The sequence below is a fragment of the Trachypithecus francoisi genome, unplaced genomic scaffold (genome assembly GCF_009764315.1).
Source record: "Trachypithecus francoisi isolate TF-2019V2 unplaced genomic scaffold, Tfra_2.0 Lachesis_group5, whole genome shotgun sequence".
NCBI lineage: Eukaryota > Metazoa > Chordata > Mammalia > Primates > Cercopithecidae > Trachypithecus > Trachypithecus francoisi.
Window position 1 is genome coordinate 25,923,484 of NW_022681470.1, and position 17,638 is coordinate 25,941,121.

The 17,638-nt window shown below is 39.2% G+C and overlaps 1 protein-coding gene across 4 annotated transcripts in view; it reads right to left on the reverse strand.

Moving 5' to 3' along the window:
- The window catches only part of NME7 (NME/NM23 family member 7), a 235,379-nt gene that overhangs the window by 27,282 nt on the left and 190,459 nt on the right, over positions 1–17,638 (reverse strand). For 3 of the 4 annotated variants that reach the window (XM_033198961.1, XM_033198963.1, XM_033198960.1), the window contains one exon: positions 14,721–14,828. In XM_033198961.1, coding sequence (XP_033054852.1) covers positions 14,721–14,828 — 108 coding nt within the window. Of the gene's footprint in view, positions 1–14,706; positions 14,829–17,638 lie in introns of all 4 variants that reach the window. The other variant, XM_033198959.1, reaches the window with a different exon arrangement.

The window sequence follows — 17,638 nt, forward strand, 5'->3', positions numbered from 1 at the left end:
GAAATATCAGGTTTGAGACGGAGGAAAGAATCCATGCAAACCATTCGCTTTCCACATGCACATATTTCAGGTTTTACTTGAATAAACAGCAATGAAAGAAGATGCTGGTGGAAGTGGCCTTTTTAATTGATACATAATAATTGTTCACATTTTTGGGATGCTGTAGTGGACTTTTCTGGCAACTGGCAGGTGGAAGGAATGGAGAGATGTACTTGAAAGTGGGGTTCACTCTCATCAGGTCATTGAGACATTTCAGGCATATAAAAAGAGAGAGGGTATGGAGGTACTGTCCCCATTCATGATATATTCCCACATGCATTTACTCAACAGACTAAAAGCCTGCAATATGTTAGCAGCTGGAGATATAAAAGTCCCTGATAAGCCCAGGTCCTCAAGGCACTTACACAACCCACAGGGAGAACCACAAGACTGGGTCCCCTGTACACCCTGAGCCACAAGACCTGCTAAACAGTGATTTGATTTGATCAACCTGCATATAACTCTTTGAAGCTGCAAGAAACCAGGAGCCTCTGCCCTTGTTACCCTCAGCATCCATGCAATGCATGCATACCACATATCTCAGGCCTCTCCTCCTCCCTGGGAGGGCAAACGGCAGCCTCAACATTGAGACTTCCCCCCAAAAAATCTGGGTAATCAATCAGGTCATGGTTGGCTGCTTCCAGAGAAGCCAAAGATTCCCCCATTCAGAGACTGGAACTCCCTTGGAAGTGTAACTAACAACCCTTGGCTACAGTTAAATCCATCTAGAGAGGCTACAGATCCCTTCAAAGTTAAGAGGCTGCTGCTGCTTCCAACTGTCAGTCAGGTCCTGAAAACAAAACAATCCCTTTGCTGGCCTGCTCACAGGGTCTAGGCTTTCCTCAAAAGCAGAACCAAAGCCGACTTCTGAAAAGTCTGGTGTATGATGTTTCTTTTGAGAAGTATCTGTTCATGTCCTTTGCCCACTTTTTAATGGAGGGTTTTTTAAAATTTATTTTATTTTATTTTGGTAAATTTAAGTTTCTTATAAATGCTGGGTATTAGACCTCTGTCAGATGCAGAGTTTGCCCAAATTTTCTCCCATTCTGCAGGTTGTCTGTTTACTATGTTGATAGGTTCTTTTATAAGTTAAAAAGAAGTCTGGTGTGCCCCTACTCTCTGGGACACTGGTTTCTTAATGCTAGTTTAACCATCAGCCATATCAGAATATCACAATCACCTGCAACATAAAATACAGTAGTGTCCCCTTATAAGTGGGGAATATGTTCCAGTTCCCCCGGTGGATGCCTGAAACTGTGGATAGTACCAAACTCTATCTATACTATATATTTCCACATATATGAGATAAAGTTTAATTTATAAATTAGGCACTCTAAGAGGTTAACAATCAAATAGCATAATTATAACAATATACTGTAATATTTCATCATACTACTCAGAACAGCATACAATTTAAAACTTTTTATTTTTTAATTTTTCCAATCTGCTCTTTAAGGTACCACACAATTTAAAATTTATAAATTATTTCTGGAATTTTCCATTTTATATTTTTAGACCATGGTTTACCACAGGTAACCAAAACTGGGGAAAGTGAAACCATGAATAAGGGGGCTCTACTCTAGATACAAGAAGCTCATACCAGACCTCCTTAACCAGAATCTTCTATAATAGGGCTCTAGGCTTACATAGTTTTAAAAAAACTCCATAGGTGATTTTAATGCAAGCCATTGATTGGGAACTGCTGCACCAGGATGGTAGTTCTCAAATTTCATGGGCATCAGAAGCACCTGGAGGGCTTGTTAAAGCACAGACTCCTGGGTCGAATCCCCAGTTTCTAAGTCAGCTGGCCTACAGTGGACCCCGAGAATTTCCTTTCCCCTAAGTTCTCAGGTGACGCAGCTGTTCTGGAGCAGGGAGGACACAGCCAGGGCCAGTTCTATTGGAAGCCTGTTTACTAGCTAAATGCCTCTTGTTGACCACCTGGAGAAGACACTGCTTTTTACCTATCCAGCATTCATTCTCCCTTTCTTTTTTTTTTTTTTTTTTTGAATGCAAATATTTTTATTATTATTTTTTTATTATTATTTTTTATTATACTTTAAGTTCTAGGGTACATGTGCATGACGTTTATATCATGTATAACTCCCCAATGCAATCCCTCCCTCCTCCCCCCTCCCCATGATAGGTCCCAGTGTGTGATGTTCCCCTTCCCGAGTCCAAGTGATCTCATTGTTCAGTTCCCACCTATGAGTGAGAACATACGGTGTTTGGTTTTCTCTTCTTGTGATAGTTTGCTAAGAATGATGGTTTCCAGCTGCATCCATGTCCCTACAAAGGATGCAAACTCATCCTTTTTTATGGCTGCATAGTATTCCATGGTGTATATGTGCCACATTTTCTTAATCCAGTCTGTCACAGATGGACATTTGGGTTGATTCCAAGTCTTTGCTATTGTGAATAGTGCTGCAATAAACATACGTGTGCATGTGTCTTTGTAGTAGAGTAATTTATAATCCTTTGGGTATATACCCAGTAGTGGGATGGCTGGGTCATATGGTACATCTAGTTCTAGATCCTTGAGGAATCGCCATACTGTTTTCCATAATGGTTGAACTAGTTTACAATCCCACCAACAGTGTAAAAGTGTTCCTATTTCTCCACATCCTCTCCAACACCTGTTGTTTCCTGACTTCTTAATGATTGCCATTCTAACTGGTGTGAGATGGTATCTCATTGTGGTTTTGATTTGCATTTCTCTGATGGCGAGTGATGATGAGCATTTTTTCATGTGTCTGTTGGCTGTATGGATGTCTTCTTTTGAGAAATGTCTGTTCATATCCAGGATACAAAATTAATGTGCAAAAATCACAAGCATTCTTATACACCAGTAACAGACAAACAGAGAGCCAAATCAGGAATGAATTTCCATTCACAATTGCTTCAAAGAGAATCAAATACCTAGGAATCCAGCTTACAAGGGATGTAAAGGACCTCTTCAAGGAGAACTGCAAACCACTGCTCAGTGAAATAAAAGAGGACACAAACAAATGGAAGAACATACCATGCTCATGGATAGGAAGAATCAATATCGTGAAAATGGCCATACTGCCCAAGGTTATTTATAGATTCAATGCCATCCCCATCAAGCTACCAATGACTTTCTTCACAGAATTGGAAAAAACGGCTTTAAAGTTCATATGGAACCAAAAAAGAGCCCGCATTGCCAAGACAATCCTAAGTCAAAAGGACAAAGCTGGAGGCATCACGCTACCTGACTTCAAACTATACTACAAGTCTACAGTAACCAAAACAGCATGGTACTGGTACCACAACAGAGATATAGACCAATGGAACAGAACAGAGTCCTCAGAAATAATACCACACATCTACAGCCATCTGATCTTTGACAAACCTGAGAGAAACAAGAAATGGGGAAAGGATTCCCTATTTAATTAATGGTGCTGGGAAAATTGGCTAGCCATAAGTAGAAAGCTGAAACTGGATCCTTTCCTTACCCCTTATACGAAAATTAATTCAAGATGGATTAGAGACTTAAATGTTAGACCTAATACCATAAAAACCCTAGAAGAAAATCTAGGTAGTACCATTCAGGACATAGGCATGGGCAAGGACTTCATGCCTAAAACACCAAAAGCAATGGCAGCAAAAGCCAAAATTGACACATGGGATCTAATTAAACTAAAGAGCTTTTGCACAGCTAAAGAAACTACCATCAGAGTGAACAGGCAACCTACAGAATGGGAAAAAATTTTTGCAACCTACTCATCTGACAAAGGGCTAATATCCAGAATCTACAAAGAACTCAAACAAATATACAAGAAAAAAACAAACAACCCCATCAAAAAGTGGGGAAAGGATATGAACATTCTCCCTTTCTTCCTTCTAACAGTATCTTGGTTTTTGCTAGCGGGAGCAATGTTCCCAACTAACAGAACTACATTTACTCACTTCCTTTCTAAAAAGGGGTGGCCACTGTACTAAATACCAACAACAAAAAAAATCATAACCAGAAGCTGTTGGGTGAGGGCTCTAGTTTTTGGAAAAGCTTAAAGGTGGGCGAGGGAGGAAGTATTAGCTCAGCTGGCATTCTTCCCCTTTTGCCCTCACTCTTCTTTCTTTATGCCTGGAAAAAAGAAGTGATAACTCAAGTTCTGACAATCATTCTGTGGCAACAAGGCAAAAAGCACATACTGAAGATGATGACAGTACCAAGGAGAAGGAGACTGGGTGACTGGTGGCATCATGGAGCTGCCATACCAGTCCCACATGCCTACCTTCAGATCTCAAATTATGCAGCAGAAAAATAAAAGTTCTCATTTTAAAAGATTATTTTAGGGTCTCTATTTACTAGTGACTAGAAAATTAATTATTAATTTGTCACACCCCAAACCACCAAAATGGAGGCCATTATTATTCACCTCTTTTCTCCCATCCTGCTGTTCTCACATGGCTCTGAGATTCTTCCTTCCTTCCCCAATCTCTAACTATTCCTATTGCTTTCTGCAGAACTTCAGTGCCATTGTAAACTCCCTTGAAACTTGAATCTCTTCATAGGCCTCTTAGCCTTAAGTGAAACTTGGATATCCCCTATGGGCATCAATTCCTTGGAGTCCTCAGGAGAAGCATCTCTGGCCAGGAGGGTAGGAACAGTTTTATCCTTTGTCCCAGTGCTACTTTAAGACCTCCTCCCCTTATATAGGAACTCCTGACTTTTTGAGAGTTATGCCAACTGGCTAGACTTTTTCTCCTTGTTGCTGTCACACCTTTGGTTCACAAACTTCCCTTGTTTGTGAAAGACTTCAGACTTTGAGTCACCATTTTCCTCTCCTCCTAACCATGATCCGAGGTGATTTCAATGCCAATCAACATGAAAGCTTCTCTCAGTTCCTAGACTTACATATCTCTAGTACCGATACTGATCTCCACTCCACACTGGCTACCTCCTTCCACACCCTGAACCATATCATCCACTACCATGGAAAGCTCCACTTCTGAAGTGTACCATGACACAGCTCTTTCCCTGTTATTCCTGGGTTCTCTGTAGGCACCTCAGAAAAGCATTCGGTCCCTTGGCCCATCTACTTTCTCCCTTTCTTCAAGCACCTCCTGCCATCACATCTTTCCTTGTTTATAACTTTAACTACAGTTGTTAACATCCTCAATTCTTTCCTCATCGTACCCTCACCCCTGGGCCAAACTGTTCACCAGAAAATAATAACATCATAATACATGTGATCTCCTAAGTCAACTGAATTGTAAATGCAACCCATAAATATATATTCTGTCATCAGCACTTTCTCCATGACCACTTCAAACTTTGTCTACTATCTCTTATTCAAGACTCCTGGTGCCAGATGTTTTGGAATTTACAATAATAATCTGGAATACATAGTATATATTATATAATACTCCAAGGGGTCTGGGAAGTCACTTATCATCAAATACATTAGCATTTTTACAGCAGTGTGAAAAGTCACACTAAATAGGTTAAATAAAAATGATATACATTAAATGTTTTGTCAAGCTACTGAAACAAAACTGTTTAATACCACAACTTGATATAAGATCAGGTTAGGCTTTACCATTAAACTTATGAAAAAACTTTGGTTTTCAGACATTTTTAGATTTTTAGATTTTTAGATCACAGATAAAGATGGTACTATCATGTTTGCTTGCGGATACGCATTAATCTGGATTCATTCTCACAGGCTACCCTTCACATCCAGTTAGTCTCTGAGGCTGTCTGTTCTACCCCACTAAATGTCTTTTGAAGTTCACTGCTTCTGGCTATCCCTTCTGCCATAGTAATTCAGGAAACCACAATTTTCTCCTGAATTACCTTAATAGACTTTTACCTAGTCTCTGTCCCTCTAGACTCCACCCACTTGTTTCCCCTGCCCGACCCCAGGGCCTTTTGATCTGTTCTCTACACTGCAGCCAGAGTGACCTCTGTAACACAGATATGATTGTGCTATTCCCCTGAGTAAAGCATTTATTTGGATCCCTAATGGCCTCAAGATGAAGTTCAGTTGTCTTAATATGACTTTACAAGGCCCCTGCTGACTTTTCCAGCTTTATCTCTTGCCATTTTCTACCTCCTGGGCAAAGCCCCAGTCTTACTGCACTATTTTTAGATCTCTAAGAGAAAGCTGTTTGCTTTTGTATTTGGACAAGTTGTTCCCTCTTTGACAATGTACTAGTAAAAATCACAACTCTTCTTCTTTCAAGATAGAAACTAAAACTAAAGATAAAGTATGAGTGTCAGTATGTGCAGAGGCCTGCGTTAATCATGGCCAAGAAATTGGGGCCTGTCCAATCATCTTAGTCACCCTGCACCTATGTTTATTTCTGATTAATCCTAGATTCACTATTTTTTTCCCGCAGAGTATACCAGAATAAGAATACATGCAGAAATAATTATGTATCCAAATTCAGATTTGTTTTGATCAACCACTTATGAAATTGACTTTGCAAAGATTACGACAGTGAGAGGAGTCTAGCATAGCTGACTCCATCTTGCTTCTGGCCTCACAGGCTGGCTGTCTTCACTCTTTCCTGGGTGTCAGCCAAGCTCACCATGAGAGGAACTTAGTCTATAGTTTAACTTGAAAGTAAGAACTAACCCCTTCCTGGCTCAGAAACTGAAAACTGCCTTTGTAAAACTAATGAAAAGCCACAAGATTAAGATTATGGGAGCGGCCTGAATGCTGCTAAAATGTACACGTAGGTTCTATAGTGCTTTACTGCTCAGGGATCATGTGGTCCAGAGGTCACAAGATTTGTGATTTCCCCAACTGATCCCATAGGTAACATCACCATCATAAAACCTAAGACTGGTCTTTTGAGATGTTTTTTAGATGTGCATTCTGGCAGCTGATGGACCTCATTTGGACCCTGACTTATGACTCAACTGATCCTGTGGCCCCACCCAGAGGTAGACTCAGCACAAGAGGACCGTTTTCTACATCCCTATGATTTCATCCCCAGTCAGTCAGCAGTACCCACTTCCTAGCCCTTGCCCACCAAACTGTCCATAAAAACCTTAACCTTTGATCCTTTGGGGAGACTGATTTGAGCAATAATTCCATCTCTTATGTGGGCGGCCTCTTTTCAATTAAAATGATAACTTCAATAACACAGTCTTGGTGAACTGATTTTCTCTGTGCAGGGATCAGGAAGAACCTGTTGGGCAATTACACTTACACATACAATTAAATATTTTATATGCTTCTTAAAATTTTATAATCACAAACATGATATCACCAAGTTATAGAATATTTAGACAAAAAAACAGGAAAGACCCATGTTTTCATCATCCTATAAAATATTTGCTATACATAACTGTCTCCTGAAAGGTAAGCTCTGTGAGGATAAGAGCCTCATGTATTCTATTTACGGCTGTGTCCTCAGTGAAATGTTTTAATGTTTAAAAAATATAAATACAGGCCAGGCATGGTGACTCTCATCTGTAATCGCAGAACGTTGGGAGGCTGAGGCTGGAGGATTGCTCAAGTCCAGGAGTTCAAGACCAGCCTGTGCAACATGATGAGACCCCATCTTTACTAAAAAAAAAAAAAAATTATTTGGGCATGGTCGCACAGCCTATAGTCCCAACCCCTTGGGAAGCTGAGGCAGGAAGATTGCTTGAGCCCAGGAGGTGAAAGCTGCAGTAAGCCATGATCACGACATTGCAATCCAGCCCAGGAGACAGGGTGAGACCTTGTCTCAAAATAATAACAATAATAAAAGTACCTAAATGAATGATTGACCTATCATTTTGGTATACTGAATTAAAATGTGAACATACTTGAATTTTCTACCATATGCCCATTTAGCAAGATAGAGGTTCTCAGTTTTAGTACACGCAAAGTTTTGGTTGTTCCCGTAAGAGAAAATCAGAAAAAGAAGGTCCTTGGAAAAGACCACAGCTTTGGAGGTAAAGCGAAAGGCAAAGAAGTAGATATTTTTTCCCCACATACAATGATTCCCAAAGATATGTTTTTCAATGAATCCTGGGGAAAGATGAAGGAAGTGAGGAGAAAGTAAAACTGACTCTCAAAAGTATCACTGGTGACATGAGTGAGATGACAACTGACACTGAAGTGGAGAAGAGGGGAGGCGTACACGAGGTTGAGTCATAACATCACAAAGGCATCATTCATTTTCATAGACAAGAGCCAACAAATGACTTCTTGTATGAGTAATGTATGCCATACAGCAAAATAAATTTGCCAGTATCTTGTTAGAACTGTAGGTGGAAGCCATCTAGAAAAATTTCTGATGAACCAAGGGATAAATGGATCAATTAAATTAGAATCTCTACTTGTTATCTTTAAAGATGTTAAGGTCATGAAAGTCAAGGAAAAATTCAGAAACTGATCTAGATTGAAAGAGACTAAGGAGAAAACTAAATGCAATGCATGGGCCTGACCTGGATCCTTTTGCTAACAAAGAACCTTATTGAGACAATTGGTGAAATCTGAATGGAGTCTAAGGATTAGATGGTAGTAATAAATGAATGTTGATTTCCTTATTTGGATGCTTGTAATGTGATTATGTAAAAAAAAATGCCCTTTTATGTTAAAAATACACACTGAGGCCGGGCGCGGTGGCTCAAGCCTGTAATCCCAGCACTTTGGGAGGCCGAGACGGGCGGATCACAAGGTCAGGAGATCGAGACCATCCTGGCTAACACCGTGAAACCCCGTCTCTACTAAAAATACAAAAACTAGCCGGGCGAGGTGGTGGGCGCCTGTAGTCCCAGCTACTCGGGAGGCTGAGGCAGGAGAATGGCGTAAACCCGGGAGGCGGAGCTTGCAGTGAGCTGAGATCCGGCCACTGCACTCCAGTCCGGGCGACAGAGCGAGACTCCGCCTCAAAAAAAAAAAAAAAAAAAAATACACACTGAAGGATTCAGAAGTATGCACATTATGTTGATGACATACTCTCAAATATTAGTAAAAAAGTTTATTGTATTGTACCCGTAACATTTCTAAAAGTTTAAAATTGTTTTAAAAAATTAGAATCTTGGCCAGGTGCAGTAGCTCATGCCTGTAATCCCAGCACTTTGGGAAGCCAAGGTGGGTGGATTACAAGGTCAGGAGATCAAGACCATCCTGGCTAACATGTCAAAACACTGCCTCTACTAAAAATACAAAAAATTAGCCGGGCATGGTGGCTCGCACCTGTAGTCTCAGCTACTCGGGAGGTTGAGGCAGGAGAATAGCTTGAACCCGGAAGCAGAGGTTGCAGTGAGTCGAGATTGCACCACTACACATCAGCCTGTGTGACAGAGTGAGATTCTGTCTCAAAAATAAATAAATAAATAAATAAATAAGAATCTCTGGGAGTGAGTCTGGACATCAGTATTTAAAAAACTGGTTAGGTGATTCTGATGTGCAACCAACGCTAGGAAACACTGTTACAGAGTCTTCATCATCACCAGAGAAAAAAGGTGACACACTTTTTCACTGAGTGCAAAAAACATAATTTATTTAACTAAACCCTTCCTTTCTTTCAAAAATCACTTATTGAAGAGCTTTTATATGCCAGGCAAGAAAAAAATCTCTTCCCTATGTGTATTCACAGTCTCACACGAGCAAACAGACACTGTGCTGTAATAGTATAACAATAATAACTACTACCATTTGTTGAGCAATCACTATTTGCTAGGCACAATGCTATTTGATAGGGCAGGTACTGTTATCTTCGTTTTACAGAGTGAGGAAACCTATGCACAGTGAGATGAGTAACTTGCCCAGGTGTACAGAGCTATTTTGACTCTTGGCTACACCACTATAGTATAGGAGAGCAAAGTGCTGTGAAAACACACATACGGACTGATGCAGACTATGGGTGCCATAGAAGGTTTCTTAGAGGAGGGAAGGTGGGATGTATCTGTAAATATGCATATTATTTCCATTGTTAATGATCACAAATACTCCTTCCATGAACATCTGTGCAGGTAACTTTCCATTTTGTAGTCCTGCTGCCACTCTCTTCCTTTGCTTAGATTCTAAGAAGTAGAATTCTGGGACAAAAGTTATAGAAATACTCCAAGGCTTTCAATATGTTATGCCCATAGTTGTCAGCAGCTTTATGAGGGTATCTACTTTACTATAGCATTGCCAGCAGTGGACATTGTTACTTCAAAAATTCTTTGCCATTAATAGAAAACTAGTATTTGATTACTCAGCTGAACATTTTTCCATCAATGCTGTCTTTAACACATAAATTTAAGATCTTTATAGTTACAACCAGCAGAGTATAAGAGAACATTAACAGTGAAAGAACATTCTAGAATGTCTCATATTATAAATACCATAATTTATTCCTATAATCACAAAATTGACTGGGTCACAATTAGCAATATTCAAAGAAAACAAGTTTTGGTATTCATGCTAAGATCTTTGACCTCTCAAACTTACTATGAATTCTAGGAGTACAGCAGAAATGAGTTGTTTGATCCTATCACAATCCAGCAAGTAAAACATGTTCTATAACTGTTTGCTATAAAAATAAATAAATAAATAAAATAATGGATAATGACAAAATATAAACTGAAGCCATACTTTCTGAGAGAAGTAGCATGTTCCCCTCTTTCTCTTCTGGCCATATAAATAGGATAACAATATATTCCAGTTTGCATGTTACAGTTTTGGTTTATACCTCTTGTCCTAACATCTTTTCTGATTAGAGCTGCCTTTCGAAGTGTGTTTAATTGGGCAATAAATTTTATGGTCACTCTGCATCAACAGGATGTCCCCCCTTAATGAAGAGCTGATCTTAGGAACAAAGTGCTCACTGATCAGACAACTTGTCTTTGTGTCACTCGGATTTTCACTTTGAAGACCTATAGCCAGATACCTCATTTGGCTTTTATGTATTTTCATAGTATTTTATCATCTGAAGCCAAATAATAATCTGAAAGTAGTTAATTGATAAGGGCATCCTTGACTATATCAGCACTCTTCATTTCATTTTATTGATAAAAGAAGTGAGGCATGGAAAGAAAATGTGGCTTATCCAAGCTCACATCAAGTAAAATAATCAGCCATATGAGAGGAAGCTACTGAAGCTCTAACTTCTGATTTTTGATTAATTATCTAAACCACACAGTCATTAGTATGCAATGAAATCTCCAGTGTAGTTAGATCAGAAAAATTTCAATCATTTAGTAAATGGCTTTGCAAACTACAGGCAGTAATAATCTATTTCAAACGATATGAGCAAAATCATAGGCATACCTTAGATAATGCTTTTTCCTTTTTCTTTCTTTTCCCTCAGTCCCCCTTGGATAATATTTTTAATGGGTATAAATTTCACAGTTAATAATATTTCAGTCTCATTGAGTAAAAGTCTCTGTTCAAACCTAGTTGACAGGTCTAAGCTATCAGAAGGTGAGGAAATACTTATTTATAAAATAAGTATAAATTTTAAATAAACATTTATCTTTTTGGTTATTAAAAAATAAAGCTTGTTACATTTTTACATTTCACAAGTATGTCTAAATTTCATACAAAGATGCACAATAGATAAGGTTCACAAATATCTTGGATTATATCAGAAAATCTTAATGGAGCTAATGAAGTCACTTCCTATAACAACAACAAAGAAATATGGGGGTAAATTTAATAGACTATAACTAAGAACCATATGAAAAAAAGTGACTCTACTGCTTGCATAAAAGGAGAGGCATACCATATATGAAGTTGGAGAACCTCACTATTACAGATATGACATTTCCATATAATTTATGAACATATTGTAACGTCACTCAAGATCCCATTTGCTTTTTGTAGGGGTGGAGTAAAGACCTCGGTAAAAAATCATTTAAAGTTCATTCGGAGGTTGGCTGGGCGTGGTGGCTCATGCCTGTAATCCCAGCACTTTGGGAGGTGGGTGGATTGCCCGAGGTCAGGAGACCTCAGGCGAAACCTCATCTCTACTAGAAGTACAAAAAACACCTCATCTCTACTAGAAGTACAAAAAATTAGCTGGGCGTAGTGCACGCACCTGTCATCCCAGCTATGCAGGAGGCTGAGGCTGGAGAAATGCTTGAATTCAGGAGGCAGAGGTTGCAGTGAGCCAAAATCGCACCACTGCACTGCAGCCTGGGTGACAGAGCGAGACTCCCTCTCAAAAAATAAATAAATAAATAGATAAAATAAAGTTCATTTGGAGGAATACATTTTAGGGACTAACAAAGAACACTTTTGTAAAGTATAAATAAGCTATAATAATAAAAACAGTATTTTGCTGGCACAGATCAATGGAATAAAATAGGAAGTTCAGAAACAGGCAAGGATTATATATATTGAATATATAAGTATTCAATATATACTTATATATATTGAATATATAAGTATTCAATAAATGAGAAAGAACAATGAAAGGATGGAAGGATTTAACCCATTTAGCCATGGATTTAGCCATTTAGATAAAATGTTTATTATTAATAACAATATTGTGATAGCTGGCTAAATCCATACCTCACACTATATGTCTAATAAATTCCAGGTGGATTGAACATTTCAATGTATGAAAATGAAAACAAAATATTTGGGGAAGGCTTTTCTATGTACAACTTCCAGGACATAATTTTTTTTTAAGACTAATAGATTTGTTCACATAAAACATAATACTCATTAAAATAAATGTGTATTAAGGATATCAGCCATTTTTCTGTCATTTATAGTATAATCACTTACATTTATTTCTTTTTAAATTTCATTTAGCTTATTTTGACACAAAAATTTTAAAATCTATAAGAAGTTAAAAAAATAAAATTTGTATTTACAGTTTCCTTCTTGGATTTTGGTCTAGAAATGACTTTCTTAACCCTAAACCAGACCTATTTTCACTTATATTTTCTCAGAATTCTTTCATTGTTTCATATTTTATGTTAATTTAAAATATGAGAGATAAATATGGCTGTCTCATATTAGTTGTCTGGCTTAGGGATGTTACTTAACCTCTCTGAGTCTCAATTTCAGTTTCCTAAAAAAACAGATATAACAAATACCAGCCTATTGGAATTGCTATGGCAATGAAAAGAAATCATTTATACAACACGTGTCATGGTAGAATCTGGTTAATAAAGGTGACCAAAATGTTAGCTATCACTTTTAGTGCTATTGTTACAGTCAGTAGCTAGTCGGGTTTGAGTAGGGCAGGAAAGGGCTCCCACACCTCACACCAGGAGTATCGGGAGACCATCAGGAGATGGTCAGGTGGTTGTTAACTATCTGTCTGAAGTAATAATTGGTTACAGCTGGCACCAGGGAAAGGCGGTCTCCTAGTAGATCGAAAACAACTAAAACTGGTGACGAGTGGCTTCCCAATAAGATCTCAGGAGTTGGGCGAGTGGTCAGAAGTAATGCAAGACCTTGGAGGTATGCCATCATATGAAAACCCCAAGTCAAAAGGTCAAGCCATACACTTGTCTTTCAAGTCACCTGCTTGGCCCTCTTCCAAGTGTACTTTTCTTTCTTTTGTTCCTGCTGTAAAGCTTTTAAGTAAACTTTCACTGCTGCTCTAAAACTTGCCTCAGTCTCGCCTTCTGCCTTATGCTTCCTAGGTTGGATTCTTTCTCCTGAAGAGGCAAGTACTGAGGTTGCTGCAGACCCCTATGAATTTGCCATGGGTAACACTATCACACTGTACATTAGACTCCTCCCCCGCCCTTTTAGAGGCAAAGTCTCACTATGATGTCCAGGGTGGAGTGCAAGGGCTATTCACAAATGCAATCATAGCAAACCATGGCCTTGAACTCCTGGCCTCAAGCAATCCTCCCACTTAAGCCTCCCAAGTAGCTGGGACTCCAGGTGCATGCCACTGAGCCTGGCTGGACTTCTTAATTTCATTGGAAAACAGTTGACCCTTGAACAGTGTGGAGGTATGGGGTACCTATCCCCTGCACAGTGGAAAAATCTACGTGTAACTTTTGATTCCCCAAGAGCTTAACTACTAATGCTGTTGACCCGGAGCTTCACTATTAACAAAAAGTTGATTAACACGTAAATAGACTAGTATATACCTATATGTTACGCATTCATAATATACATATTTTTTCTTTTATTTTTGATATTTCTAGGCTACAAAGTTCACCCTAGAGTTTTTTCAAATTGTCACAAATCTCCAAAAAACTTTCTAATATATGTATTGAACAAATGAAAATATAAGTGGACCAGCACAGTTCAAACGTTGTTCAAGGGTCAACTGTATGTATTTTCATGACTAGCAATTTATGGTGATGGCATAGTCATCTGATGTAAAAACAAGTTTCACACCATTTAATTATTTTAAAATCATAATGTATGCCAACCAGAAAAAATATCTAAATTCTTTGAAGGCTATACAGCATACTACAAATTGGTCTTTGAAAGCCGCAGTCCAAAATCATCAGGTGGCCAAGGAACAGTCATCCAAGGGGAACATTACACACCGGGACCTGTCAGTGGGTGGGGGGCTAGGGGAGGGATAGCATTAGGAGAAATACCTAATGTAGGTGATGGGTTGATGGGTGCAGCAAACCACCAAGGCACGTGTATACCTATGTAACAAAACTGCACTTTCTGCACATGTAACCTATAACTTAAAGTAAAATAATAAAACAAAAAGTTTTCTTACACATCAGAACTTCTGAGATAATTTATGAGATTGAAATATAAATAGGATGTTTACCTTCATTATCTTACCTCTAATAGGCCATCCTCTGGCAGATCAGTACAGTGAACAGCATTCTGGATCTTAGTTTTACCAAAGATTGCTCTGAGAGTTCCAGGGCGTAAATGCCGGGCAATTTCCTATTAAACATACATTCACATATAGATTAAAGTTAGTCATATGGTATAAATAAGAAAAACACTAGTTATATGAAACACTAACTTATTTGTGAAATACATGTTATATATAGACAGTGCTTATAAGAGTTTTTCTGTGGCCCAATGTAAAGTCTGCTTTCATCTACATCGGGGAAAAATAATAATTGCATTTCTTTTTATCAGTAGATTTTGGGAATCACACAAAATGTGAAGCTAGTTCATTACTGTGAAAGACTTGTATTTTATAAAGAAGTAGAGATCTTAACAACTTTGATTTAAAATGAACTAATCTGATGCTATCGATTTCAAAATATTTTTTAAAAATGTTAGCTGTATCGCCGGGCGCGGTGGCTCAAGCCTGTAATCCCAGCACTTTGGGAGGCCGAGACGGGCGGATCACGAGGTCAGGAGATCGAGACCACCCTGGCTACTACAGTGAAACCCCGTCTCTACTAAAAAATACAAAAAACTAGCCGGGCGACGAGGCGGGCGCCTGTAGTCCCAGCTACTCGGGAGGCTGAGACAGGAGAATGGCGTGAACCCGGGAGGCGGAGCTTGCAGTGAGCTGAGAGCCGGCCACTGCACTCCAGCCTGGGCGGCAGAGCAAGACTCCGTCTCAAAAAAAAAAAAAAAAAAAATGTTAGCTGTATCAACTTAGTAGTAGTTCATCTTTAGGGGGAAAAATATGGTCACAAATAGCCCTGAATTTAATGAGAGTTAGAGAGAGGCAAGGGAATGATAATGATGTACAAAAAAATTTAAACTGAGTAAGGCAGGAAGAGAGGACCTAGGGGATAAAGAGGTAATCGACAACGAAAAGGTGGATCAATGAATTTGAGCTCCTAGTGGTATGAGATAATTATTGAGATCAGTATGTTAGAGGAAGAGAGCTGGAAAGTTAAAAGATACCTGAGACTGAGATTACTGTGGGTGAGAGGAGACAGGGCTACAGTGATTGATAATGATCAATTTTAAGGCATAACCATGGCTAAGGTTAGTTTGAGGGCAAGAATGTTAGAAGAAAGAAGAGCAACATACTGAGAGGCCAAGTTAGTAAGTGGATCATCTCTATGAAAGTGGAAATCTGAATCATGACAGGTATAGCTTAGGGTGCAAAGATTCAGAGCAGCATTCACATTTGTGGTTCCATCACTTAACGATGTTTTAAAGGCATGCATTTATTTAATTACCTAAGTTTTATGTGCCAGGTTTCCAACAAATGTCAGCTATAAATGTATTATGTTTAGGAAAAACATTTTGATAAAGCAGAACATAAGGATGTCTTCATATTTCATATTTATTACTTTCATTCTGTTCTCCATAATTTTTCTAGCAAGTAAGTATCCAATACTAAAAACCTACTCAGCTGGGCATGGTGGCCCACACCTGTAATCCCAACACTTTTAGAGGCAGAGGTGAGTGAATCATTTGTGGTCAGGAGTTCGAGACTAGCCTGGCTAACATGGTGAAGCCCTGTCTCAACATGGTGAAACCCTGTCTCCACAAAAATTAGTTGGGAGTGGTGGTGCGTGCCTGTAATCCCAGACACTCAGGAGGCTCAGGCAGGAGAATTACCTGAACTTGGGAGATGGAGGTTGCAGTGAGCCGAGACTATGCATTGCACTACAGCTTGGGCAACACATCAGACTCCATCTCAAAAAACAAACAGAAGACTTACTCTGTTTATATAGTGGGACGCTGTCATTTTGTGACATAAGATGTAATTTATGAAATTGTGAAAGGTGAGTACTCATGTTCTTTTTCTTATTTCCGGTCAGAGAATAAAACACTTTTAAATTACTCAGTTTCAGTAAACTATTTTATTAGAACCTATTCTCTCTCAGATTTTGTTTGATGGCCAGGCTCATGCCTATAATTGGCACCTTGGGAGGAGTTTGAGAGCAGCCTTGACAACACAGAGAGACCCTGTCACTACAAAAAATACAAAAATTAGCCGGGTATAGTGTGCACCCCTGTAGTCCCAGCTACTTGGGAAGCTGAGTGGGAGGATGGCTTGAGCTTGTGAGGTCGAGGCTACAGTGAGCCAAGATAATGCCACTGCACTCCAGCCTGGGTGACAGAGCAGGACCCTGTCTCAAAAAAAAGAAAATTTTATTTAACTTGCACTACATTCATTAAAATATTACTTTCATGTAAGTGTCTGCTACATGCACAGCACTTGAAATCTGAAGAGGTTCATGTGTGTTGGCCTAGCGCGGTGGCTCATGCCTGTAATCCCAGCACTTTGGGAGGCCGAGACGGGTAGATCACCTGAGGTCAGGCGTTAGAGACCAGCCTGATCAACATGGTGAAACCCTGTTTCTATTAAAAATGCAAAAATTAGCTGAGCATGGTGGCGCGCACCTGTAGTCTCAGCTACTTGGGGGCTGAGGCAGAAGAATGGCTTGAACCCGGGGGGCGGAGGATGCAGTGAGCCAAGATTGCGCCACTGCACTCTAGCCTGGGTGAAAGAGCGAGATTCTATCTCAACAACAACAACAAAAAAACAGAGAGAGAGAGATTCGTGTGTGTGTGTGTGTGTGTGTGTGTGTGTGAATATAAATAGGATTGGTTGGTGGTCCTGGGGTGGTTGTTAATATCTACTCATATTGTATTATGGTCAGAAAATAAGGTCTCTTCCATCTGTCTTTGAAGGAATTTTGTATCCCAACACATAATGAATGTTAGTGAGTATCACACTGTGTTTAAAAACATTGTCACAGGTTGCATTCCCTGGGAAACCAACTCTGAAGTGGAGATACATTTGCAAAAAGTTTGCTGGTTGTGGCCTT